General features: G+C 58.5%; 3 protein-coding genes across 6 annotated transcripts; 1 reads left to right on the top strand and 2 right to left on the bottom strand.

The window, feature by feature from the left end:
- Positions 1-75: 75 nt before the first annotated feature.
- Positions 76-6,891, bottom strand: PLEKHN1 (pleckstrin homology domain containing N1). The gene is made up of 15 exons (XM_053577117.1): positions 6,134-6,891; positions 5,945-6,044; positions 3,556-3,702; positions 3,372-3,452; positions 3,213-3,285; positions 2,956-3,083; positions 2,751-2,888; positions 2,593-2,673; positions 1,954-2,023; positions 1,662-1,807; positions 1,415-1,564; positions 1,128-1,274; positions 862-1,002; positions 518-745; positions 76-279 (listed from the first exon to the last, which is right to left on the bottom strand). Exons 1-15 carry the CDS (start codon positions 6,214-6,216, stop codon positions 76-78), a joined length of 1,917 nt encoding a protein of 638 aa, XP_053433092.1. The 5' UTR covers positions 6,217-6,891.
- A 126-nt stretch (positions 6,892-7,017) lies between these two features.
- KLHL17 (kelch like family member 17) lies at positions 7,018-11,551 on the bottom strand. Of its 2 annotated transcripts, XM_053575778.1 has the most exons (12): positions 11,421-11,551; positions 10,720-10,979; positions 10,516-10,637; positions 10,154-10,375; positions 9,686-9,802; positions 9,248-9,461; positions 9,021-9,165; positions 8,769-8,936; positions 8,313-8,401; positions 8,149-8,222; positions 7,869-8,050; positions 7,018-7,771 (listed from the first exon to the last, which is right to left on the bottom strand). In XM_053575778.1, the coding sequence occupies exons 1-12, from the start codon at positions 11,513-11,515 to the stop codon at positions 7,543-7,545; spliced, it is 1,917 nt and encodes a 638-aa protein (XP_053431753.1). In that variant the 5' UTR covers positions 11,516-11,551; the 3' UTR covers positions 7,018-7,542. The 2 variants fall into 2 exon arrangements, with proteins under 2 accessions (XP_053431753.1, XP_053431754.1); XM_053575779.1 differs by lacking the exon at positions 7,018-7,771 and having other exon boundaries at positions 7,868-8,050; positions 8,162-8,222.
- Positions 11,552-12,810: 1,259 nt separating this feature from the next.
- Positions 12,811-25,727, top strand: NOC2L (NOC2 like nucleolar associated transcriptional repressor). Of its 3 annotated transcripts, none has more exons than XM_053575775.1 (19): positions 12,811-12,898; positions 13,042-13,197; positions 14,336-14,507; positions 14,588-14,713; positions 15,329-15,446; positions 15,533-15,623; positions 17,644-17,722; positions 17,841-17,951; positions 18,332-18,442; positions 19,648-19,836; positions 20,059-20,198; positions 20,645-20,756; positions 22,063-22,176; positions 22,465-22,566; positions 23,586-23,729; positions 23,826-23,939; positions 24,433-24,583; positions 24,938-25,012; positions 25,267-25,727. In XM_053575775.1, exons 1-19 carry the CDS (start codon positions 12,873-12,875, stop codon positions 25,371-25,373), a joined length of 2,238 nt encoding a protein of 745 aa, XP_053431750.1. In that variant the 5' UTR covers positions 12,811-12,872; the 3' UTR covers positions 25,374-25,727. The 3 variants fall into 3 exon arrangements, with proteins under 3 accessions (XP_053431750.1, XP_053431749.1, XP_053431751.1); XM_053575774.1 differs by having other exon boundaries at positions 15,326-15,446; XM_053575776.1 differs by lacking the exons at positions 12,811-12,898; positions 13,042-13,197 and having other exon boundaries at positions 14,381-14,507; positions 14,563-14,713; positions 15,326-15,446.
- Positions 25,728-25,745: the final 18 nt, after the last annotated feature.

The following is a 25,745-nucleotide window of genomic DNA, read 5'->3' as shown; positions in this document are numbered from 1 at the left end:
TTGATGTGGGTCCCAGGGGTGGGCAGTCCAGTTGGTGGGTGCAGATGCTCCTCAGAAGTAGCCCTGCCAGGGCCATCAGATCCACTGGATGACACCCATCCCAGCTTCAGGCTCCCCAAGCTGGGGCCACTTCTGGTGGGAGGGAAATGATGTCTTGTCCCAGATACTGTGGCATCCTGGGTCTTCATGCCCCCTTGGGGTCCTGCCATCTGTAGGGAGGCAGAACTTTGTTGGCTTAGGAAGTCCCAGCTGCCCAGAGAAGGTGGGGCCCTCACTCACCTGGGGGAGGTGGCTGGGATGTGGGTGAATCTCCCCTGGCAGAAGAGACCTGGGAACCCCAGACCACATGTCTGAGAGCTGGTCAGAGTTGGGGCAGGGAGCTCAGAGAACTGCAGACACCCACTTTGCCTCTACCAGCCCTGCTCTGCCCTCCCTCTCCCTGTCTGGTCTCTGAGGACCCCAAGTTCTCTTGCTTGGGGAGGACCCCAAGTACTCCTGGAGACTAGGTGCTACTCACAACTTGAGTGGAGTCTGGGGGCTGCAGCCCTTGGTCCTTGACAGAGCCTCGGTGCCTCTGAGAGGCTTGGGACCATAGGGCTCCCTTCTTAGAGAGCAAGTAAGGGTCAGGTGGCCTGGGGGAGCTAGAGGATCCAGGTCCAGGGTCAGAGACAGGCACAGACACAGAGATGGAGGGGAACAGGCTGAAGGGCACAGGTCCAGGTAGGCTCCACATGGCGCTGGACAGCTGAGAGAGTGAGCAGCATGAGGCCCTGTGCTTGGGACATTCAAGGGGCCAGGGACCCGTGCCCCAGAAGCCCCCTTAGTTGCCCATGATGCAGGGTACTCAGCCCTTTCTGTCACCTCGATCAGACCCCTGGCATCTGTGATCTTGCGGTGGGAGGTAGCAGGGGGTGTGTAGGGGTCAGCGTAGAGAGGGGAATGTGGTGTCTCCGCAGCATGAGCTGGGGCCTTGGGGCTGCCCTCCAGGCTGGTCCTGCTTAGCTGCAGGGCAGGGGTGGGGGAACAGTTTCTCCAGTTGGACATAGCCCAAGTCTTCTGGGCTGGGTGCAGGAGACAGTGGCCAGGCAGGGGAGTAAGTAGGAGCCAGGGAAGCCCATGGGGCCCACCTCACTCAGGTCCAGGTACAGGCGTGGTGAGGCAGCTGTGCTTGGCCCCTCTGCCCAGGCCTTGCTCCTGGATGACTGGCCACTGCCACTGCTTCTCAGCTCTGCCCTTCGTCGGCTAATGCTGGTGCAGTCAGGGTTGGTTTGGTCCTGTAGGGATCAGGGACCTTCCAGAAAGCTCCTTGGGGGTCCTCTCCCATGCATTTCTCTGAGGCTATAGGAAGCTCTCACCAGTCCAGGCCCAATCTCATGGCCTCCTGCCCCTCCTCCTGCCACCCCTAGGTACTCACGGGTGCAGGCTGGACTGGACAGCCTGCAGAGGATGACACTGAGGACTCTGGCAGGGAGTGGCTGGTATGGGAGGAGGGGGGTGCCGGGCACCCCAAGTCCCAGCTGGTCTGTCCGTCAGAGGTGAGTGAGCCTCGGCTGCTGCCCACGACCTGGCAGCCAGGGGGTGAGCTGCGGCTGGACCCTCTACCCACCCACCCTGCCTGGGCCTACCCTCTGCCCTGCTGCCACCACTGCCCTGGACCTCACCTGTGGGGGCACTTGGCATTCTGGGATACCCTCTGGACAGGACAGCAGGGACCGGTCCCTGCTGGTGACAGTCTGCAGGCAGAGCAGCCAATGGCTGTAGTCCTGGTAGCTGGCGCACACCACGCAGATGGTGTTGATGAGGGGCCCTGGCACGTAGACACAGTGAGGGCCCACAGGGCAGTGAGCTCCACCAAGCCCCACCACAGAGCTAGCACATCCACCAGGCTCACACCCTCCCTGCCCTCCCTGCTGATGGCCTGACTGGCCGAGGTAGGGTGGGGTCAGGCCCCACCTTCAATCAGGAACGAGTGGACCTGCTGCTCCTCCCACTTGAAGCTGATGGCACTGAGCGGGAGCTCACCCTGCGGGGTGACACATGAGGCCGGGCTCCCCACAGGCAGCCGCCTCCTAGTCCAGCCTCAGAGCCAATAGCCAGATACCAGGCAGATACCATTGGGGCAGGGTGGTTGGAAGATACAGATGGAAGCTTACTGATACCCTGGGGTCACCCACTAAAACAGGGCAGGGATCATGGAGAAGCCTTGTTTTTCTCAGTGATTGCAGTTTATTGTGAGTGTACACCACCAACACACTCTGGCCCCAAAAGACATGCACCACACACATGTGTGAACATGCATGCACATGCCCTCATGGGACAAGCATATGCGGGTGACTCCTGGAAGGCTCCCAACCCCCATACCACCAGCTTAGGCTGGTGGCCGAGGAACCTCATGGGTGACATGGTACGCCCAGGGTGAGGCCCTCTTTCACATTAGAACTGAGACCAGATTGACCAGGGCAGCAGGGCCAGGAGAGGAGGGCCCTGCACTCTGTCCCAACAAGTCCTGAAATTCAGGTTTCTCCTGAGCCTCTGTCCCCACCTGGCCCCTCACTAGAGCTTCCCTGGGCCAAGCCTTGGGGAGGGGCCCACCTTGAAGCAAAGCCCATCTGGTTCCTCTGAGAAGATGGCCAGGGAGGTGGGGTACAGGACCAGGAGCCGCTGGTACTGCTCCTATGGGTGCCAGAGGACAGGGGCTGGCACTGGGCATCCCTTCCTGCTCCCCCCAGCCCCACACCCCTCCCACCCACCTTGGAGGGCAGATGCTGCAGCTTGACCCTGGAGGCACAGAGGGCCCTGCCCACAGATTCAGGCCCCAACAATGTCTGTAGCGGTGGCCGGATCAGGTGGCGCTGCAGTGTCCAGGGAAGCTCATCCCCAGAGGAACCCTGATGACGAGAAAGTCAGGGCAGGCTGGGAGGGTTGGGATAGGGGCATGGGGTTCCAGGCACTGACCTGTGGGGCTGCCGAGTGGCAGCACCGCAGCCCTCTGACCAGGGCCATCTGCTTTTCCAGGTGGTAGAGCCAGAGGCCCAGCTCCGCCTCACTAGGGCAGAGTAGCAGGAGGGGTGTGGGCAGCGGGCCTGCGGGCAGAGGGGCAGAGAGGGCTGGGTGGAAAGGACCTGGAGCTCCACGGCCAAAGGAGAGTCCCTCCCCCACCATGGCCTAGGTCAGAAGGCGCCTTTGAGGGCCAGGCCAGCATCCCCCCGCACCTGTGATCTGGAAGGCATGCTCTCGGGACCCCTCCAGTGGGCACACACTTAGTTCCATCAATGGTAACAGCCCCTGCCAGGGCACAGGTGAGGAGGGGCTGCAGAAACTCAGGGAGGGATGGCCAGATGCCACCCCTGCCCTGCTGCACACTGCCTCACCTGGAACGTGAGTCCCTCGGAGTTGTGGGCCTGGAAGTAGAGGTGGGAGGGAAACAGTTCCAGGTAGCAGTCGCTGATGTCCTATGGAGAGAACAAGGCCCTGTCTGAGGACCTGGGTGGGGGAAGGTCCTAGGCTGGTGGGGTGCTGTTCTCCCGAGTACAGCCCACCCGGCCTGACCCTGACCTGGCTGTGCTGGAACCGCAGCTGGACTTTGGCATAGTGCACAACCTTGCCCAGGCTCCTCACGGGCACCCTCCGCCGTGCCTTCTTGAACACACTTAGGAATGGCTGCTCCAGGGTCTCTGGCTGACTCTCTAGGCCTGGGATGTCCTGGGGGTGTGCAAAAATGTGGAGGGAGGCCTGCCCTGCAGTCGCCAGCCCCAACTAATGTCTACATGGCCACACACATGTGGGCATGGTCTGTCCCCACACAGTCATGCCACTTATAGTGGGAGCACACCTGCCTTCACATGTATGTTCAGGGTCCTGTCTCTGTACCCACAGGCTCCTCACATGGAAACACAGCAGTGGCAGAACATGTCCCATCCCCGCCTGCTGCCACATACACACACGTATGGGCTCACACACACTTCCCTGCAGCAGAGCTATCTGGTCTGGAGATTGAGACTGAGGTCTGGACTTAGTGGGTTCAACCCTCATCTTTGCTTTTCCCTCACCCTATAACCTGAGAAAATGCTAATGCCCCAAACCCTCCCATGTCACACAGAAACATGCAGAAAAAGACAAAGGCCCTGGTCTGTAACATTTACCAGTTTCCTCCAGTAAATATCCCCATCACAGCCCACTCTGAGCCACCAGTGTGATAGGAGGTGAGGAGACCACCCCTAGCCCTCATCTGAAGAGGTGCCCAGGCCTTGAGGGCCTCTGTGATCTGCCCTACCTTCAGCCTTTGCACTTGCCATTCCCTCATCCTCACCTTCACCCCCACCTTCTCACCAGGCCCTGCATCTTTCTCCTCTTCCTGTTCTCCTCAGCACTAACCATGTCTCACTTATTAGTTTCAGCCTCCGCCTCTGCTGTGGAATCGGGGGCACCATGAAAAAGGGGTCTTAGTCTCTTTCACTGCTGACCCTAGAGCCTAGGGTGGGGCCTGGGGTGTGTTGGGACGAGGGTCATTACACATCACACTTGGCCAGTCCTAAGCAGGGGCTTAATCACAGACCAGGGGTCAGCACAGGGTTGGTGAGAGTGTGATCACATGCTGGGCTGAGGTGGGGGTCACACTCTCTCTGGAAGGTGGAAAGGTGCAATGCCCAGTCAAGCTGACTGCCCCTTGGGCAAGCCCAGGAATGTGAGCAGACAGACGTGTGGCTCAATTGGCCTTCCTGCTTCTGGGTAGGCTTCCTGCACCCACACCAATCTGGGAGCTTAATGCCAGGATGGCACCCATGACAAACAGGCCACAATCAGCAGCTAGTCCTGCGGCCTGGCTCGAACGTGGGGCCTAGGGAGGACTCAGCTGGAAGCTGTAGCAGGGCCCAGAGCCCAGACAGAGTTGAGGACTAGGGTGGACAATGCCTCCCAAGCTCCATCTCCTAAGACTTAACACATTCTGGCCACTGTGTCCTGGTAAGGTAACATGTGGCCACCCATAAAGCCTCTACCTGGGCTGGCCAGACACCCACCCCATCTATTTCTCTAAGGCAGCATCTGCTGCATGGGGCCCAAGGCCTCGGTGGGCAGAAGAGGAGATGGCTCGGCCTGATGGGAGCAAGTTGGGGAGGGGTCTGGGTGCTGGGCCAAGGAGTGCAGGGTGTGGAGCACAACTGTCTTATCAACCAGATGAGCCTGGAGCCCCTGCATGAAGCAAAGCTTCGCCCACCTGGGGTGGAGTGTCACTCAGGAGGGGGCTGTACTGGGTGTGTTCCTCCTTGTTGCCCCACCTACAGCTGGTTGTGTTGGGCAAAGGAGCTGGGCAGTCCAACCTCAGCAGGGATTGGTGGAGTGGGTAGGGGACGTAGCATGTGCTTGGGAGCCACCTCCTTGCTATATGGCCTGGGTGGTTGGCAGATAAAGCCAGCTGGGGACCCACAGAGTGCCTGTACCCAGGAGTAGCTCTTGTGACACCCCCTGATGTTTCTCCAAAGCCCCTGGCTCTCTCCAGTGACCCCACCTGCACAGCCCCATGACCCACAGCAAAGGCTGGGAGGTGCTAGCGCTGGACCCAAGCCCCAGGCCCTGGGAGGGGGTGTGTGTGTGTGCAGAACCATGGACAGGGATGTCCTGGAGGCCTCTCCCCACCTCTGGTGGTGTGGAACCAACTCTTTACAGGCCCTGGTTTTGCTCTGCCATTCAGACTGGGCAGGGCCATGTCTGTTACTGATCTGGCTCTGGGTCTGAATCTCCCTGGGCAGAGAGGGACAATCACCAGCTGTGCCAAGACTTGACCCCCCCACGCTGACAGACACACACGCTAAGGGGCACACACACCAGCGCACGCTGACAGACACACACGCTAAGGGGCACACTTGCAGACCAGCCCAGGTGACGTGGGCCACATACACACCCCGGGGCTCAAGGCAGCCCCTACAGCAGCTTGAGATGCGCTCACCGTCCCAGGAATGTAGCAGAAGAGCTTGTCAGTGGTGGTGTCCCCATCGCAAGCAGCCTGGGTGCTGAATGGGATGGCCAGCTTCCTCGAGCTGTCCTCCCTGGGGACAAGGGAAGGGCTCACAGCCTGGCCATGGGTGCAGGTTAAGGGAGACTGCTCCGGGCAGCCAAGGCCCCACCTAGCCCTCACCTGTTCCCTTTCAGTGAGGGCTTCCTGGAGAAGGAGGCCCGGAGCCTCTGGGGGGCCTGAGGGACACAGTGGCTGTTCCCCATGGGTGGTGGCTCCTGAGTCAAGCAGGTCTGGGTTTGGTTCTGCCTGTCCCAGCCTCCTGCTCCTGCCTCCCACTGACAGGCGGGGCTTGGATATGTCCTGCCCCATAGGGTAGGCAAGGGTGGCACTTTCCTGGGAGGGGCTCACAGCCAGAGGTTTCCAGTTCCCAGCCCTGGGTTAGCCTTGGGGCAGGGGCAGAGGGCATCCCCTCTGGTCCAGAGGAGCCCTGTGGACAGGAGTGTCCACAAGTCCTGGTCAGGCTGAGCATGCCAGGAACCCCCTTCCACTTGCACCCTTCCCTTGATGTGAGCACACATCCGGTTTCCACCTAAACCTGCCTGAGTCACCAGTGACTAGGAGTGTATCTTCACTTGGCTACTGAGGCAGTTTGCCAGCCTAGGGAGGGAGTGCCTCCTTTCCTGCCAGGGTGAGCCTAACCTTAGGCCCAAGACAGGGACCCTGAGGTTTAAGAGGAGTCAGGAAGGAATCAACATGTCCCCCAACTGCCTAGGACATAATGACGAGGCGGGGGCTATGCCATCCCCACCCTAGAGTCTGGGGTTTGGCAGAGGCCTCAAAGACTCAGGGACCAGGCTGGCAGCAAAGCACATCATGATTGGGCACTAGTCCACGTGGACAGCATAGCCCCCACCCCACCTGTGTGCAAATGTGCAGTCTTCCAGCCCCTGAGCACCAATGCTAGCATTGTAGCTGTAGCACTCTGGCCCACAGACACTCTGCCTAGACCCGAGGCTGTGCTGTAGCTCCACAAGGCAGAGACAAAAGGGGCTAGAGATGAATGCTTAACCTCAGGCCCACAGAGCCCAGGACACACGTTTATTTGTTCAAATTGGCTCATATTGCTGTGCAGGGTCTGTGCGCACATGTGTGTGCTCAGAACAAAGTCCAGAAAAGACAGCACGCCGACAAGGACATGAAGAGGAGGCCTGCTCTGCACCCTCCCTGAGTCAAGTGCCAAGTGGGGCCTGAGGGCTACACCTGCTGGGAAAGCCCCTGCCCCTCCTGCTCTGTCAACACAGTGGGACACAGGGCCCCCAAGCAGCGTGAGCCCCCAGCTGCTTCACTTCCACTGCCCTCAAAGCACAGAGTGGGGGTGACATGTGGGACAGCCAAATACTTCAGGGGTAAATGCATGAATGGTGCTGTAATGCTCTTCTCCCATCAATAAATAATGGATACATGAGTAAATAAATAAAAAGACACAAAAAATGAACACAGATACGTGGACAGATGGTGTGGGTATCACTGGTGGGGCTGTGCACCCCCTTAAGGCATGTGGGAGGCCAAGGGCCTCTGCAACTGGTAGGTCAGAGGCTGGTGGAGGACACAGACAGCGTGGGTGAGGACGGTGGCGGGAAGTTGAGCAGCTCCAGCACGGCTGCGCCCACGCTGCTGCGCCGTGTGAACATGCAGGACGCAGCCACCCACTTATTGGTCCTCGGGTTGTATTTCTCAATGGAGTTGAGGCTGGAGCTCCCATCGTTGCCCCCCACAGCATACAGCCAGCCGTCCATGGCTACCAGGTCATGTGTACTCCTAGGGGCAGGTGGGTAAGACCTGGGGTGCTGGGGGTGGGAGAGCACCCCTCTCTTCTGAGGACCCTCCCCCCAGGAACCTCACCCCAGGTACAGACCTGCGGATGTTCATGGGTGCCACACTCTCCCAGGCCCCGGCCTTGGGGCTGTATCTCTCCACAGAGTTGAGGCAGCTGGTGCCATCATTGCCCCCCGCCACGTACAGGGCACCCTCCAGCACTGCCACACCTGCTGAGCTGCGCCGGCTCAGCATGGAAGCCACAGGTGTCCACGTGTTCACCTGAAGGGTGAGGGGGTACTGGGTGCAGCCCTGGCCTGGGCACTCTCCCTCCACAGCCCCTCCCATGGTGAGTGACTGTGTCGGGGTGCCCTATGCACCTGGGGTTCATACTTCTCCACAGTGGCCAGGTGAGAAGAACTGTCATAGCCGCCCACTGCATACAGGGTCCCATCTGCAAGAAACCAACACACCATGGTTCTCCTGCTGTGTGGGGTCTGGGGGCGGACACCCCACAATGCAGGCCCAATACCCTGACACCCACCAAGTGTGGCCACACGCACGTATCGCCTCCGGGTGCTCATGGCAGCGATCGAAGTCCATGTTGCCGTCAGGGGGTCATAGCGCTCAGCACTGTGGGCACCAGGACTGCTGCTAAAACATAGCAGAGGCCCCAGAACCTGCCCTCCCATAGAATGGCTCAAATCTCATGCTGGGGCATCTTGGACACTTGGACCCTAAAGTCCCACTAGAGCAGACAAGCAGGGCCTACTGATGGGCATACGTCATAGGCTTCCCAGATGATCTGGGCAAGAGTCCACCCAGGCTCAGCCCCTGTACTGGCGGGCAAGAGAAGAAAAGGGCTTGGTGGTGCTGTGACCTGGGGTAAAGGGGCCATGGGAGCCTCCTTATCCCCCAGGCAGACAGGGCCCTTGAGGTGGCAATAGCCTCACCTCTGGCTCCCAAGCCCTGCAACTGTGAGGCCTCATCCCAATTATACCTGTTCAGGCAGGAGGCCCCATCATAGCCACCAGCTGCATACAGAAGCCCGTGCAGGGCAGTCACACCCAAGCAGCTTCGTCTTGTGCCCATAGACACCTCGGGCTGCCACGTGTTGGTCACGGGATCATACGACTCCATGGTAGCCAGGTCTGAGGTACCATCGTAGCTAGGGGAGAAGTCCCCTATTGGTCAGGGCTGGCCTAGTGGGCACATTCCAGACCCCTGACCTAAAACTAGCCTCCACGCTTACCCGCCCACGGCATATAGACGGTTCCCAACAGCAGCAACCCCCACCCGGGCACGGCGTGTGGACATAGAGGCCACCACATGCCAGCGGTCGGTGCGAGTATCATATGCTTCACAGTCCCCATGGATGGCGAACAGGCTCCCGCCACCTGGGGTAGGGCAGGGAGGGAAGGTCAACACAGGGTGGGGTCAGGGGAGGGCCTTGAGTGGGAGGGTTTGAGGTGGCCGTACCCACAGCAAAGAGCACAGGGCCGGCCCCCTCACAACGACGGGGCCGGGTGCGGCTGGTGCCCAGGACGCCCCTTTGCTCTGGCAGCAGGTGGAACTTGAGGGCCTCAATGAGCAGGTCCTTGCAGTCAGGGTGGTGCCTCACCAGGCTCTCAGCATCCACGTGACCCAGCAGAAAGTCTCGGCTCAGCAGAGGCAGTCGCACACACTTCATCAGCTGGCACATTGGGCACCAAGATCAGGTGGGACCCTTGAGCACACCTGCTCCAGAGCTGAGGACCCCCACCAGATGCCTGTACCACCTGTGTGAGGGATGCTTCCTCCCACAGGTACCTGCATTATCCTCACTGAGTCCCTGAACATGGGAGAGGGTGGAGCACATCCAGGCCCTCAGCACCGATAGCCCCCCATGCCATGGGAGCCCCCAGGGCCTGGTCTTACCCTCGGGACGTGCTGCCTGCGAGCATCCACGTCGTGTTTCACCCAGCTCAGGACTGCACGATAGACATCTTCCTCTGAAGGGACGTTCAGGCTGTCGCTAGAGACTAGTTCCAGCACCTGGGGGTGGGGTCCTTAGACTTGAGATCTGGGGAAGGTCCTGTGGGCCCAGAGAGCCCTGAAGGTGCCTGGGAGGAAGGGTCCAGCTAGGGGGCTCAGTGTTCCTACTGGGAGGTGCCACACAGGCTCAGGAGCCACAGCCCAAGCTCCTGGGGGGCCTAGGTCCAGCACAGTCGCTGGGGTGTGACCAGGGACATGAGAGAGACAGGGCAGAATCAGCAATCAAAAGCAATAACTTAGGTGACATCAGAAGATGGGGACAATGTTGAGGGAGCCAGGGAATGGGTAGCAAGGCCGGAATGTGGGCCAGAGGGTGGGGCGCCCTGGCCTGAGCCCCAGCTGGTGTGTTACCTGCTTCAGCGGCAGCAGCATGAACTCCTCAGTCTTGGCCACGTCCACGAAGTGCTGCAACACGTACCTGTGGGCAGCCTTGAGCAGGTCACTGCAGGAGTGTGTGTCGGCAAAGCCCCGGATGCCCAGGCAGTTGGAGGGGTCCAGCTGACTCAGCAGGAACTTGCAGCAGGCATCTCGGACACCGTTCAGCTGCAGGAGGCTGGCAGCTGGGAGCAGAGTCTGCCGGGCACAGAGATGTGGGTGAGGCAGCAGAGGGTCCCAGAGAAGCATGGACAGAGGCACAGAGGGCTGGGGGGTGGGGAGACCTAGGGTGTGGCCCCAGTTGGGGGCTGACTGTGGGGACAACACAGCAAGCTCACCTGTACATTGCCCTCGCCCACTACAATCTCAGCTGTGTATGCAAACTGCACCAGCTGATCCAGGGCCTGAGGATCGATGTCGTGCAGAGTCACGTGGGTCTGACGGCTCTCACTCATCTCATCTGTGGGGACAGTAGGTCAGGCTGGTGCCTGCCAGGAGATCTGCCCTTAGGCCTCCCAGCACTGCCCTGCTGTGATACTTGCTTGTGAACATGGCATGGAAGTAGGGGCTGCAGGAGGCCAACACCACCTTGTGTGCTCGGATCTCCTTGGCAGCCACGTGCAGCACGATGTCGCACAGGAGGCCGCGCTGCCGCATGCGGCTCATGGCCACAAAGGCGTCGTGGTAGTGCCGCTTGGAGTTGTGGGCCACGCTGTGTCCCTCCCGGCCTAACAGCTGCACGGTGCCCTCCATAGGGGCTGCGGGCCGGGCCTGCCGGGGCCGCGCACGCTCCGCCTCTGGACTGCGGGAGGGAAGGGGCGGGTCAGGTCAGGATCTGCCCTACAGGGAACTGCCTGCCCACTCCATAAGGTCCGCCATCAAGGAACCCCCTCTGGTGATTCTGCTCAGTCTCTGCAACGGGCGGGCCGGCCTCTCTGGGACCTGGTGTAGCCGCTGATACCCATGGCCCTTCTCAGGCACCGCGCCACGGCCCACATCCCCCGAGAAGGTGTTAGGACCGCCGCAGCTCCCGGCAGATTCCCCTACCCCCAGCCGGCCTGACCTCCCATGACCCCGCTTCTGCCAGCAAACTCTAGGGCTGCGGGAGCGGCCGCCCCAGAGTCCCTCCCCTCCGCTCACTGGACGCCCCTCTTCACCCCCAGCGCCCCCCACGGCCTCTCTACGTCCCACCCACCCCACCGTCGGTTGCCCCCACCCCCACCCCAAGCCCCGTCCCACTCACGCAGGCGGCTGCGGCGGCGGCGGCGCCTCAGGCCCAGGGCTGCCGTGCTCCGGACTCTGCGTCCTGCCGGCCGGGCGCTCGCTGCGCGGCTGCATGGGCTCGGCCGCCAGACGCGCCGCCGATCCGCCGAGGATGCGCGGACGGCTGGAGGGCTGCTCGGCGGTGGCGGCCCCTCAGCGTGTATTTCTTTAGCCGCCCGGACGCAGCCGCCCGCGGACGTTGTTTCTCAGCGCCGCCCGCCCAGACTCCCCGCAAGGCTTCGGGACAGGACGCTGGACCGGTATACTTCCCGCGGCGCGGCGCCCCGGGTAGCTCCCTTCTTCCAAGAAGCCCTGTTCCCCACCCTCAACTGTTGCGCTCCGGGGGATAGGGCGCTCCTGTGTTCCGTGCTGGGACCCGAGCTTGAGCTTCGGGCCCCACCGCCGGCAGGGCCCACCCCAGTCCGCGCTGGAGCTTGTTCGCCCCACGCTCCCTTGCAGCCCAGGCCTCGAGCTGGGCGCCTCGGGGACACACAGTTTGGGGACCCGCCCAGAGCTGCGCCTGCGCCCCGAGGGCTTGGCACCTCTTCTCGCGGTGTCTGGTTATCCAGATCCGTAGACCCTGGTTTCAGGCTGGTAAGGAGAGAGGACGGCGCTGGCCTCCCCACCGCCTTCCTCCGGCCCTGGCCTCTGACCCGCTGGTGGCCCCACAGACAGGGCAGCAGAGGAGCGGCCCTTTGCGCCCAGCCGGCTGTGGACAGGGCCCCGCGTCCGCCACTGCGCCGCCGCTGCCAGTCGCCCTCCGTCCTGTGCAGTGGGACTGTCCGGCGAGGTGGACAAGGGCTCTCTGGGCCTTACTGGAGCAGGACAAGGCCAGCATGACCATTAGGCCATCGTCTATTTTTAAGCAAACTGCATATTTAGATTATTGCCTTTCCTTTCCTTTTCTTTCTTTTTTTGTAGAGACAGGGTCTTGCTCTGTCGCCCTTGTTGGAGGGCAGTGGCAGGATCACAGCTCCCTGTGGCCTCTCTCCTCAGCGTTCGAGTAACTGCGACCACAGGTGCCACCAGGCCCGCTTGTCATTGCGGCTTCTGTTTCCCTTCGTTTCCTCTACTAGAGTCTTGCCTTTTTCTTGTTGATTCATGAAAGCTCTTTGGATAAGAGTCCTTGCCTTGGCACGGTCTATGGTTGCGGCGGAGGCATCCTCAGTCACGTTTCCCCCGTGTCCTGCCTGGGCTAAGGGCGGGGAGGAGCACAGAGCCGGGAGCTAGGCTCAGGAACCCACCCCGGGACACCTGCACCGAGGATACAAACGCGCCCTCCCGCCTGCTGGCTGCCGGCGTCACGGTCGGAGAACCGTGGAGCCACTCGGCTGGGCGGGGCGGGGTGGGGGCGGGGCCGGCCGGGAGGAAGTGCGTTGTGCGCCGGGCATTCTGGGGCCGGAAGTGGGGCGCACGCCCTGAGCCGGGAGTCATGGAGGCTGTGAGGAGCCGCAGGAGGTAAGGCGAGGTCTCTGGGGACTCGGCTTCCCGGCAGCGCGGACGTCCGGAGGCTCTGCGTGCATCTCTCAACTAGGCCGGGGCGGCGGGCGTTGGGCAGGGAGCTGGGCTGACGCTGAGCCGTGATTCTGACGCGACTGCAGGCGACTGGCGGACCTAACGGTGGACGAGTTTCTGGCTTCGGGCTTTGACTCTGAGTCCGAATCAGAGTCCGATGGCGCCGGAGAAGTAGAGGCGCGGCAGGCACGCGAAGTTGCTGTCGCGAGCCCGGGAAGCCCACGCGGGAGTCCCACGGCCAGGTGAGCGGGCATCGCTTCTCCAGAGGTATGCGAAGGCGATCTCCTTTCTCGCCCGGGCTTGTCCCACCACAGGGATGCCGACTTTGCCTGGCCTTAGGGCTGAAGCCTGGACCCCTGATCTCTATTCTCAGTTCCTCTGGCCTAACGCTTTTTTTTTTTCACGCGGCGTTCCCTGAGCTCTTGCTTGGAATCAAACCTTGGTTTAGGACCTGGGCATGCGCTAGTGAAAAATGCGGGTCCCTGTTCCCAGTCTGGGAGGGCTAGGCCACCTAGCCATGGGGTAGATCACGATGCCTGCTGGAAGAGATGAGGGCTGTGGAAGGAAAGGAAAAAACAGGCCAGAGGTTGTGTTGCTCTGTTGGAATCAGGGGTGTCTGATGAAGGCCTGAGAGAGAGACCTGCGGACAAGAGGGAAGAGTGTCTCAGGGTTTCTGGTATTAGGAACAGCAAAGGCGCTGAAGTTGATGAAGTCTTGAGGACTGTACAGGTGGGAGTTGGGGGGAGAAGCCAGAGGAGCTGGCTCCTGCAGACCTGGTGAGATCACCAAGTATAATGTGAAGTGATTTCAGGATTTGAGCAGCAAAGTGATATCTTGTAACACTAATTTGGGGTCCCTTGGGTTGCTGTGCTGAGACTGGGTGGTGGGTGGCAAGGGTGGAAACAACAGGTCTTTGTGTTAATAGAGAGACAAGGTTTGGGAGGAGATGTGAGTAGTTTTGAAGGTGTTGTTGATGGGATTTAAGAACAGGTTGCATTCTGGGTATGAGAGACAGGTTTGTTCACCTTTTGCCTGAATACTTGGAAGGGTAGAGTTACAGTTACCAGCACAGAGGTAGAGAGCAGGTCTACAGACCACATTTGGGTGTCATGTGTGTTAGTTTTGAGATGCAAGTGTTGGGATGAGTTTGGAGTTGGAAGGGAGGTGGAATTGCTGGAAACTTGTCTTCTGGATATTCCCCTGCCTTGGTTATGAGTAGCTGTTATGGAGGGAGTAGATAATCCCTGTAGCCTTTCTGAGGAGTCTAGCAAGCTGGCAGTGGGGGTGGGTGGGTGGGTAGAAGAAGCCTCTCCCCTTTTCCCTCCCTGGCCTGGATCTCTGTTGGCTTCCTATTGGGCTTGCTGATTTCCACCTTCTTAGCTGGCTTAAAGGTCGTGCCTCAGAGCACAAGAACCAGCTTTCTCGGCTGAAGGACAGAGATCCGGAGTTCTACAAGTTCCTGCAGGAGAATGACCAGAGCCTGCTGGACTTCAGTACCTCAGACAGCTCTGAGGATGAAGAGCAGTTCCACTCCCTGCCAGATGCACTGGAGGTAAGGACTTGAGCAGAGCTGAGAGGGCACCTGGAGTCTTTACATCCTGCCTCAGCTTGGTCCTTCTGCATATGGTGTAGGAAGCAAGTGAAGAGGAGGATGGAATGGAGGATGAGGACAGAGTCCCCAGAGGACTGAAGGGGAAGAAGAGTGATTCTGTTTCTGTGACTCTTGCCATGGTTGAGAGATGGAAGCAGGCAGTCAAGGTGAGCAACAGGCAGTTAGCTGGATCCTCTCTCAGGCAGGAGTCTCTGGCTTTAGCTCCCTTTAGGTACCTGAGGCTGTGCAGATGGGAGGAGCAAGGAACGAGTGTGCACAGTTCTTCCTGAATGCTGGGATGCCCAGGGGTTTCTCATGGGGCAGCTGTGTGCCCTTCTTTAGGCAGATTCCTAGGGCTCCATCTACTCTCTTCCTTTCCATCTCTCGGGCTCCCTGTTCCCTAGGTCAGTTTACTGTGGGTGGAATGTAGCATCCATGCCTTTGTTGTTTGGTGGAACTGGAGCCCTTCTTCTGAGCCTTTCACTATTGTTTCTGGAGGAGAAGGTGGAAAAGGAAAGCCCCAGATACCACCTGGAGCTGGCCATGGTCCAGGGTCTGGGATCCTCAGCCTGTCTCCTGAGGCTTCTGAGGCAGGTTTTCTGCCTCCACCCAGGAGGATTCTAGATTTTGTCTCCATTTTTGTTGCTGGCACATGGCTCTCTGACCTTTCCTCCCTCTGTCGGAGGGTGATGAGTGAGGGTGCCCTTATCTCTGGAGTTGCTGCCCCTCTGTCCAGCTGTGCATCCCTTGCACAGCTCCTGATGCTCTTGCCATTTCAGCAGCAGCCCAGTCCAAAGCTGCTTCATGAGGTTGTGCAGGCATTCCGAGCAGCTGTGGCCACTACCCAAGGAGACCAGGAAAGGGCTGAGGCCAGGAAATTTCGGGTCACGGACAGTGCTGGTGAGCTGGGCAAGCAGACCAGGGATCTGGGCTCTCTGTTGTGTCACCTATCCTGAGAGTATATCTATGGGCATTTTTTGTTGCAGTGTTCAATGCACTGGTCACTTTCTGCATCAGAGACTTCTTTGTCAGTCTCCAGAAGCTGCTGTTTGGGAAGGTGCCAAAGGACAGCAACAGGTGAGAGGGAGAGGGGTATAGTAGGGTGGAGTGAGGTAGGGGCGTGGTTGTAGCCCTGTCATGAAGAAACCAGACACCTTGTGGCCTGGACCGAGCCAGGACAGAAGCATGGTGGGGACAGAATCAGGCTCTCAGTGGGCCCCTGAGAGGGCAGGGGCATGAGGGACCCTTGAGAGTCTGGGCACTGAGGGCCCATTGGGGTGGGCCACACCCTCTGTTTTTCCCTTTTTATTCCTGAAAAGGGAACTGTTTTGCACAAAGTTTTTAGTATGATGGTACGTTAAAAGCAAAAAAAAAGTTTTGGTGGCACCCATAGCTCAGTGGGTAGGGCGCTGGCCACATGCACAGGGCTGGCAGGTTTGAGCCTGTCCCGGGCCAGCTAAACAGCAATGACAACTGCAACAAAAAAAAAAAATGGTGGGGCGTTGTGGTGGGTGCCTGTAGTCCCAGCTTCTAGGGAGGCTGAGGCAAGAGAATTGCTTGAGCCCAGGAGTTTGAGGTTGCTGTGAACTGTGACGCCACTGCACTCTACTGAGGATGACATAGTGACGCTCTGTCTCAAAAAAAAAAAAAAAAAAAAAAAAATACTTCTCAGGGAACTGGTTGAGTTGGCAGGCGCCTGTCGCGCCAGCTGCTGGGAAGACTGGGGCAAGAGGATTGCTTAAGCCCAGAAGTTAAAAGCCACAGTGAGCTGTGATCATGCCACTGCTCTCCAACCTGGGCAACTGTGTGAACCCCTCGAGCTCATGCAGCATGGAGTACGCATATTTTGGCTTTGCTCTCACATTTTGCTGGGGCTGGGGTTTTTCTTCCTTTCTGGGTATGTGAACCTTGTCCATGCTTCTTTGTGCTGTAGCTGGCCTTTGTCTAAGCTATGTATGTTTGTGGTGGGGGTGGGGTCTATGTTGGGTCTGAGAGCCCCAGCGTCCATTTAGTGGTGGGTTGGGCAGGGAAGGCTGTGGAAGATCTTCTAAGAAGAGAGAAATCCACAGAACATTTGGTGGAGTATGGGTCCCCTTGGGCTGGTGGGACTGTGCAACCACATGACCTTGGGTTAGTAAGGGCTGAGAGTGGAATTCATTCTGAGATACCTTTCAAAGAAAGGAAAGCGTCCTCAAGAGAGTCCTGCTGTCATCATCTGGAGGTGAGGCTGAACGGTTGGGTCAGGTGGATGGGCATCCACATGGGGGTGGTGCCGACTGAAGGGGCTAGAAAGCTGAGCAATGAGGAGTTGGGGGACAGCAGCAGGGCAAGTGGAACATGTAGCTTGAGGAGGGCTTGCTGCACCTGATGACAGCTCCTTCCCAGGGCAGCTGCTGCCCATGTCTTGGGGGAGTGCTGTCACCATGAAGGAGCAGGAAGTCTTTGGGGAGTGCAGCCTCCTAGGTCAGGTACAAGAAGTATTAGGAACAGGAAGACTTTTCAGGGGCCCTGCCCTTTGTCCTTTGTGCATTTCAGCAGACTAGGGTGAGTGCCACAGTGTCTTGGTTCTATAAGCACCAAGGGGTCACTCCTTCAAGAAACTGGGAGGACTGTCAACCACTGTTGCTAGGTAGTCTGGTTTTTCAGGAGTTTGAGCGTTCTGGATTGTAGATGACACTGTTTATAAAGACATGGATTATTCAGCTTTTTTTTTTTTTTTTTTTTTGATAACAAGTACGGGTCACAAAATCCAGCCTGCAGTTAGTGGTACACGGGTTAGACCTTCAAGTGCCAGTGGTGGTGTTTGAGTACTGGATGTGGTCCCACGGTAGGGATGTGGTCCAGGGAACCTAGAGGAGGTTCTTATCCGAGGTGGGGAGCTGGAGGCTAGAGCTCCTCTGGGGAGGTGGGCAGTCCTGGGTTCAGGGAGGTCTGCAGTTCAAGTTCTATGAGGGAGAGGTCCTGGTAAGCCCCTGTGTCCATCCAGCTGTTACATATCCTTGTGTTAAGGGTGCCATGCCTGAGTAGGTGTGGCCTGGGGCACGCCAAACTGCTGAGCTTTAGGGCCTCACCATGTCTGTGCGTACAATCTCTGCAGGACACTACAGCCATCCAGCAGCCCCTTCTGGGGGAAGGTCCGTGTGGATATCAAGGCGTACCTGAGCTCAGTCATACAGGTGCTGTTGTAGGGGAGGGCTGGAAGCCCTGGGTCACAAGACCTGGCAGTGCCCACACTGGTCCTTGCTGTGCCTGACTTGAGTGGGTCTGGGCCTCACTGTCCACTCTTGCCTCTAGCTAGTGACCTGTCTGGCAGAGGCGACAGTGCTGGCAGCTGTCTTGCGGCACATCAGCTGCCTCGTGCCGTGCTACCTGACCTTTCCCAAGCAGTGCCGCATGCTTCTCAAGGTGAGCAGGACCCTATGCCAGGGCTGCCAGGGCAGCAAATGCCACCCAGAAAACATGTTCCATTCCCAGCCAGAGCAGAGGTGACTCTTATGTCCACACCCATTCCTACCCCTCCTCTCTGTGGCCCCATCCCCCATCCGGAGTCCCCACCTCAGGCTTCCTTTGGTGAGACCCATGACAAGGATGCTTTTCTCATGATCACTCTTGGGACAGCAAAGGTGGATTTCTGTAGTCCTGTCTTGTCACAGCTTCTCTGAGGCCTCTGGCAAGGGCTATCTTTCAGTAATGTTCTCAGGAACCTCACAGGCTCAGGGAGGGGTGTGCTGGCCCTAGGGCCACCCAGGTGAGGGAGCTGGGCCAACTGCCGGCTTCCCTCACAGAGGATGGTGGTTCTGTGGAGTACCGGTGAGGAGTCCCTGCGCGTGCTGGCCTTCCTGGTCCTGGTCAGAGTCTGTCGGCACAAGGACAGCTTCCTGAGCCCCCTCCTCAAGGTAGCGTGGGGCCCTGCATTGGAAATCTCAGCCTGAGGCTGCTATGTGCTTGGTGCCCCTCTCTGAGCCCAGCACCACAGCACTGGGCGGACCTGGGTCTTTGGATCACAGATTTCCAATAGAGGAGTTGGAGGTGACTGGGTTAAGAGCCCTCAGCCTTCCAGGGCTCTACCTGGACTCTGCTCCGCACACCTCTTTCCTCAGGGGGCCAGGGTCGGTGGCTCACACCTGTAATCCCAGCACTTAGGAGGCCGAGGTGGGTAGATAGCCTGAGCTCATGAGTTTTGGGACCAGCCTAAGCCAGAGTGAGACCCCATCTCTAAAAAATAGCCGGGCGTTGTGGTGGATACCTTTAGCACCAGCTACTTGGGAGGCTGAGGCAAGAGGATCGCTTGAGCCCAAGAGTTTGAGGTTGCTGTGAGCTAAGATACGGTGGCACTCTCCCAAGGGTGACCAAGTGAAACTGTCTCAAAAACAAACAAACAACAGCCAGGTGTTGTGGCGGGTGACTATAGTCCCAGTTACTTGGGAGGCTGAGGCAAGAGAATCACTTAAACCCAAAGTCTGAGGTTGCTGTGAGCTGTGACACCATGGCATTCTACCAAGGGTGACATAGTGAAACTCTGTCTCAAAAAAAAAAAAAAAAAAAAAAAATGGCTCAGCGCCTGTGGCTCAAGTGGCTAAGGTGCCAGCCACATACACCTGAGCTGGTGGGTTCGGATCCAGTCGGGGCCCGCTACAAATCCAGCCACGGCACTCTACCCAGGGCGACAGCTTGAGGCTCTGTCTCAAAAACAAACAAACAAAAAAATAACTCTTTCCTCAGGAAGGGCCCCTGGGTACAGATGATGTGGGTGTGGAGGCCATAGCAAGGATTCAGAGTCTACTGCCTGGCCCTAAGCCTGGGGTGGCTGTCCACACATGAAGGACCCTCTGAAACCCCCTAAAAGGCCCAGCTTGTAGTAGGGGCTTCCCCCCAGGCTCTCCATCTTTACTCTGACTGTTCTATAGTTCACCTCTTCTGTATGCACCTTGGCCTATGCCTGACACTGGTGGACACATATGTGGATGCTGAGCCTGAGGGGCTGGGCAGGGGAGGTGCAGTGACAGAGGCAGCTCCAATGTGTGGGCAGGTGGCTTGGAGCAGGTGGTGGTGTCCACAGCCCTGGGAACTCTGATGGCCCTGACCATGGTCTCTGTGACAGCAAATGTACATCACATACGTGAGGAACTGCAAATTCACCTCGCCGGATGCCCTGCCTCTCATCAGTTTCATGCAGCGGACTCTCACTGAGCTGCTGGCCCTGGACCCTGGCATGGCCTACCAGCACGCCTTCCTCTACATCCGCCAGCTTGCCATCCACCTGCGCAATGCTATGACCACCCGCAAGAAGGTACACAGCCAAGTCCCTCTGAGCTCATGGGTGTGGGGCAGGGCCTGGGCCTCCTGAGAGACAACCCAGCGCCTTGGTGGATCTGTCTTTGCAGATAGAGGCTGTAGGGGTATGTATGCGTGATTGGTGGGCTGGTGGGTAAGGAGATGGATGGAGTGGTAAGTCAGTCTCAGCCTGCTGGTCAGCTTGGCCAGAGGTGGAGACAGCTGTGCCCCCTGACAGGAAATGTGCCAGTCGGTGTATAACTGGCAGTACATGCACTGCCTCTCTCTGTGGTGCCGAGTCCTGAGCACCGTCCATCCCAGGGAGGTGCTCCAACCCCTAGTCTACCCCCTTGCCCAGGTGGTCATCGGCTGTATCAAGTGAGTTGGGTTGGTGGGTGTCCTGGAGGGCTCAGAGGGGCGGGGGTGCCTGTGCAGTTGGCAGAGAGCTTGGGTTCATTAGCAGGGCTCCTGCAGTGTGTCTGGCATGGAGGGGGCTGCAGTAGGTGATGAGGTGCTTCCACAGTCTCTGGGGCAGAGGGAGCTTCTCTGTCTCCCTGAGCCTTGGAAACTTAGGGGTTGGAAGGGAGACTAGAGGTTAGTGGGGAAGCAAAGGAGGCAGGAGCAACCCGCCTACCCCTCCCCCCCAGCATTAGAATGAAATTAAGTCAAGACCTGGCCCTGTGACAGAGGAGGGTCAGGACCTTAGGACCGCTTGGAAGGATGTCATACTCTCCATGGGGTCCTGTGGCCACCTCCCAACAGACCTATTGGGGAGGGGATGCCTGGCTGGAGCTTCTGCTCATTCTTGCCCTCCCATGCCCCAGACTCGTCCCTACTGCTCGCTACTACCCACTGCGCATGCACTGCATCCGCGTCCTGACGCTGCTCTCAGAGAGCACAGGGGCCTTCATCCCAGTACTGCCCTTCATTCTTGAGGTGAGTGGGGTGTGGGGGTGCCTTGGCCCTCCTGTGCATGGAGCATCTGTCCTCAGCAGGTCCACCCTGAACACAGTTCCCTCTGTCTAGGATGCAAGTGTTGTGAGGTGTGCTGTGTACAGCCTGGCACAGATGTGGGTCCAGTGGGGATGAAGGTGGCTGTCCTGGGTGGGTCTGGGGATGCTGGTCTCACAGGTCAGGGGCAGACTGACCCCACAGTTGTGAGTAGGCTGCTGTGAGTAGGAGAGCTGGACTGACACTCAAGTGTGTGATTCTAAAAACTGAATTCTCTCCCGAATGGTCCTATCTGGGCAGTTGTGTGCATATGTGTGTGTCCTTGCCACTCACGTAGTCAGAGGCTGGACTCCAAAGCCCAGAAACCCAGTTGGGTGCATTATGCCCCACTCACTGTATATTTAGGAATTCATCATCTTGGTCTTCCATAGAGTCTTCATCCTTGTCATAGGCCCAGAGCCAGACACAGCTGTGCTTAGGGCTGGAGCTGCTGCTGCCATAGCCCCTAGATTGCCAGGCAGGGAGGGACCGGAGCCTAGGTCTGTTCTAGTCCCCATTCTGTGGAGGCAGGAGTTCTATGATTTTGTGCTCTGCGAATGTCCTTTGGACACCACACTGGCTCCTGTGGCAGCCAGCAGTGGTCTCTGATCACTCAGCCCTTGGCCCTGTGTTTTGGTGTCCCCAATTTGGGCTTTCTGTCCTGCTGGCTTGCCTTGGGCCCACTGCATGTCTATTTTCTGCTAGCATTCCCCAAATCCTGTGTTGTCCTGTTGGTGTCTTTCTCTCTCGATCTTTGGATAGCCTTCTACTGACTGTTGCCCTGGCTTGCTACAGCTACCCGTGTGGGTCCTTCACACTCGAGCTCAGGCCTCTGTTCTCCAGTGAAAGCAGACCCCAGAGGCTGAAGCGAAGCTGTGCCTGCCCTCCCAGGATATGTGGGTGGGAGGAAGAGGCTCTGTCATGAATCACAGCTGCCCCATGGAGCCCCCTCAACCCGCTTCCCCCTTGGGTCACCTGCCTGAGGGCCTCTGTGAGAGGGGTCTCCTGCTGGGGATGTTCATTGGGCTTAGAGGCCAGCCTAGGCCCCATCTCTGCTCTCCCTGGATGGCCACTGGCCTGGTCCTGCCCTTGCAGCCTGGCCCCTGTTGGGAGACAAAGGGGGCAATTGGAGAGACCTGAGGGGACTCAGAGCTAGCTCCACACCTGGCTGCCCATTCCTAGTTGTAAGTTGGTCTTTCTAGAGCCTGAGGCCCAGGAGCAGGCAGGCTGGGCTAATGCACCCTTGGGTCAGGTTTTCCAGCAGGTTGACTTCAACAAGAGGCCGGGCCGCGTGAGCTCCAAGCCCATCAATTTCTCTGTGGTCCTAAAGCTGTCCAACATCAATCTGCAGGAAAAAGCCTATCGGGTGAGGTCTCCAGCCTTCTGGTGGGTCACATTGGGATGTCAGAGGGCACTGAAGTTGCTGAGAGGCCTGTTTGCCCCCAGCGTTCAAGTACAGACTTTTGTGGGTCCCCTAGGTGGGAGTTTTGGGGGCTCCTTAGTCTCAGCCCATTGAGCCTGAGGGTGGCTTCCTGGGAGGCTAGGTGCCCCTTCCACCTAGTCCCTCCTCTGGAGATCAAGCTGACCCATCAGCTGGAGGGGAAAAGCCTGAGTGCCAGTCCCCCTGCCACATTCGGCCCCCTGGCTGCCTTAGGATGGCTTGATGGAACAGCTGTGTGACCTCACTCTGGAGTACCTGCATGGCCAGGCCCACTGCATCTCCTTCCCTGAGCTGGCACTCCCTGTGGTGCTGCAGGTATGTGCCTGCCGACACCTGGGGCCTGTGCTGGGTTGGGCTCAGTGGCCTATGGGCACAGAGGCCAGGGCAGAGCCTGGTCAGTTGAGGAGCCCCACACTGGCACTGTTTGGCAGCTGGATACCTGGGGCCACAGTGAGAGGGGACTTGTGGTGGGTAGGACTCTGAGGGGTATCCTTGGGGACTGTGAAGTTGGCTCCGGGTGAGAGATTCTTGGCCACTCAGGTTTAGAGTAAGCCTGGGTGGCTCACCAAGGCAGCCCCTCAGCGAGCAGACCCTCCTGGCTGGCCTCCTGACCACAGGCTGCCTTGGTTTGTCCTGGGTGTGGGTGAGGGGTTGGTGGGCCCTCCCAGAGCTGCCACCCCTCCCTTCTACACCCTAGTTAGCCTCACTTTAGGTGGGGTTGGGTGGGTGGGTCTCCCTCTTCTTGGAAGTCCTGTCTATTTTCTGCATAGATGTTTCCTACCTCAGGGCGCCCTGTAGCTCTCCTGGGCCTGGTTGGCTAGGATGCTACACACCCAAGTTGCAGCTGTTCCAGAGTTGTGTGTGTGTGTGTATGTGTGTGCTTGAGCTCACGTGTGGCCACAGGCTTGTGGCTGGGGTAGCGGCTGCTATCCTGCTGGGTCATCTTGGCTAGTGGCACCTGCCAGTTGAGTCACCTGCTTCTGGGCTCAAGGTTCTAGAGACAGGATCTAAGGGAAGGGTTGGAAATCTTCAGTGAAGAGCCAAACCACAAATGTTCTAGGCTGTGTGGGCCGTGTGGTGTATCCTAGCTGTCGGTGTACAGAATGAGCCAGGTGGCCACATGCCCCTGCAACTTTATTCATGAGACAGGCAGTAGAGGGCTTTGACTTGCGGGTGGGCTGATTCTGGTTCCTTAGGGGTGTGTAAGCAGGCTAAGGTGTGACCCTGTCCTGCCGTGGTGTCCCCTGTGGTGTCATGAGTGGTTCTGCCAGGCCCTGGGCCAATTGTGGTGCCTCACGTACCCCCCCACCCCTACCCCGCCCCCTGCCCTGCAGCTGAAGTCTTTCCTCCGGGAGTGTAAGGTGGCCAACTACTGCCGGCCAGTGCAACAGCTGCTGGGGAAGGTTCAGGAGAACATGGAGTACGTCTGCAGCCGCCGCCAGAGAGTCTCCTTCGGTGTGACTGACCAGCAGGCAGTGGTCAGTTGGCCCCAGGGGTGGTGCCACCTGAGGCGTGGCTGGGGTTTGAAGGTTTGCCCAGGGTGGGGTGTGGCTCTCAACTCCAGCTCCCCCTAGGATTTCTGGGAGAAGCAGACCCGGGAAGAAGGGACACCGCTCACCAGGTACTACAGCCACTGGCGGAAGCTGAGGGACCGGGAGATCCAGCTGGAGATCAGTGGCAAAGAGCGGGTATGACGGGGACTGGATGCTGGATTTGGATTTCATGCTGGCCCTGACTTTAAGACTTGGGTACAAGTTTGGGCACAGGGATGGCATCCATACCCTGAGGGTGTCCCCAGCAGCGGTGTTGGGCTCCCTGACAGGGCAGTGACTGGTGATCCAGCTCAGAGAGGTGGAGGAGCAATGTCGAAGAACTGGCTAAAGCTGGGGCTTCTTATATGGCCCCCAGGAGGGAGGCCTCTCCCCCTTCTCAGGTCCAATAAGCTGGGGGCTCTGGAGCCAGACTGTGGGGCTTTGCTTCTGCCCCTGGATATGGGGCAGCTTCGTGCTGAGAGTTTGTATCCCTGTCCTCATGTGTCTGTCTGACTTGGAAGCAGAGCAGCTGCCAAGAGATGGCCAAACAGGGTCCTTGAGCTGGGGTGCTGAGGTGGGAGACTGGCCTGGCCCAGTGGTGCTGTGGGCTCCTGCTCACCCCATCTGTTCTGGAACCTGATCTCTCCAGCTGGAAGACCTGAACTTCCCAGAGATCAAAAGGAGGAAGGTGACCAATGGGAAGGATGAAGACAGGAAAGAATTTAAAGACCTCTTTGACCTGGATAGTTCTGAGGAGGACAGTGCTGAGGGTGCTGCTGCCTCAGGCTTCTCAGAGAGAGGTGGGGTCTGCACTGGGCCCTGGGAAGAAAAGGGGTGTGGGGTATAGATGGCTTCCCTGGATACCTAGAGCCAAAGGGGTGCCTGTGTCTGGCCTAGGTGGGGCAGACCTCAGTGTTTTCTGGGCTCGTTACTAGCTCCTTCCATCTTTGGGTGACCTTTGTCACCCAAAAGTGTCCTGTGTCCTGTGTCCCCCCCAAACTGTTCCCTAGGGATCTTCTATCTGCAGGAAGTGGGTGGAGGCTAATTTGTTTTTACCAAACCCTGTCATCCTGGTAGGCATCGGGGTGGGGCTGCAACCGTGGCCACCCTCCTGCCTTAGCTCATGCACACAAGCTCTGCTTTTTGGTCCCCAGGAACACCAGGGTCCCTGAGTCTTTGGCAGGAGATGGAGGAAGCGGAGGAGGAAGATAACAGCAGCAACTTAGAGGGTGAGTGGTCCTGGGTGAGGGCTGTGGCTCCATGAGCCCATCTGGCTGGGAGTGCAAAGCTATCAAGGATGGTGGTGGGTGGGCAAGACCAGGGAGGCCTGCCCCCTCTGGGGGTGCCAGGCCAGCTGCTCTGGCAGCCAGCAGCAGCCACACAGATTAATTAATTAGTGCCATGGTTAATTAATGATGAGTAATCTCCAAGGCTGGCTTCTTGGTAAAGTGGAATGAGCCCAGCCTGGCTCCCCTCCCTGCAGATGAAGGCCCAGACACTGAGGCAGAGCTGCACCCCAGGGAGCTGTGGCAACTGGCCCAGGGGCCAGAGGACAGGCTGGAGGATCTGGAGCTCTCCGAGGAGGACTAAGGTGCCCTGAAGACCTACAGGGCCTGGCAACCAGCTCTGGCAGTCAGGCTCAGAGGCCAGCACCAATAGCGTCATGCAGAAGTGGGGCAGGAAAGGGTGGACAGGCTTTATTTTTACAGCAAAAAGACCAGATATGCTGAGACCTGTGCTTGGGAGGCAGTATGGATAAGTCAGCCCATGCCGGAAGCTGGCCCTGGTGCTGGGATTCATGGGGACCAGCAGCTTCAGGCAGGAGAGGTGTGATGGCCCAGTCCTCCTCTTTGTCTTTGGTCCACCGCTTGCCAGCATTGAGTTCTGCAGTCACCCCCAGAAAGTATTTGGAAACGCCATCCTTTCTCTAAAGTCACATTTTCTTTTAAAAAATTCTTTCGT

Source organism: Nycticebus coucang, chromosome 22 (genome assembly GCF_027406575.1).
Source record: "Nycticebus coucang isolate mNycCou1 chromosome 22, mNycCou1.pri, whole genome shotgun sequence".
NCBI lineage: Eukaryota > Metazoa > Chordata > Mammalia > Primates > Lorisidae > Nycticebus > Nycticebus coucang.
The sequence above is the reverse complement of the archived record's forward strand: the minus strand, read 5'-3'. Positions and strand labels throughout refer to the sequence as shown.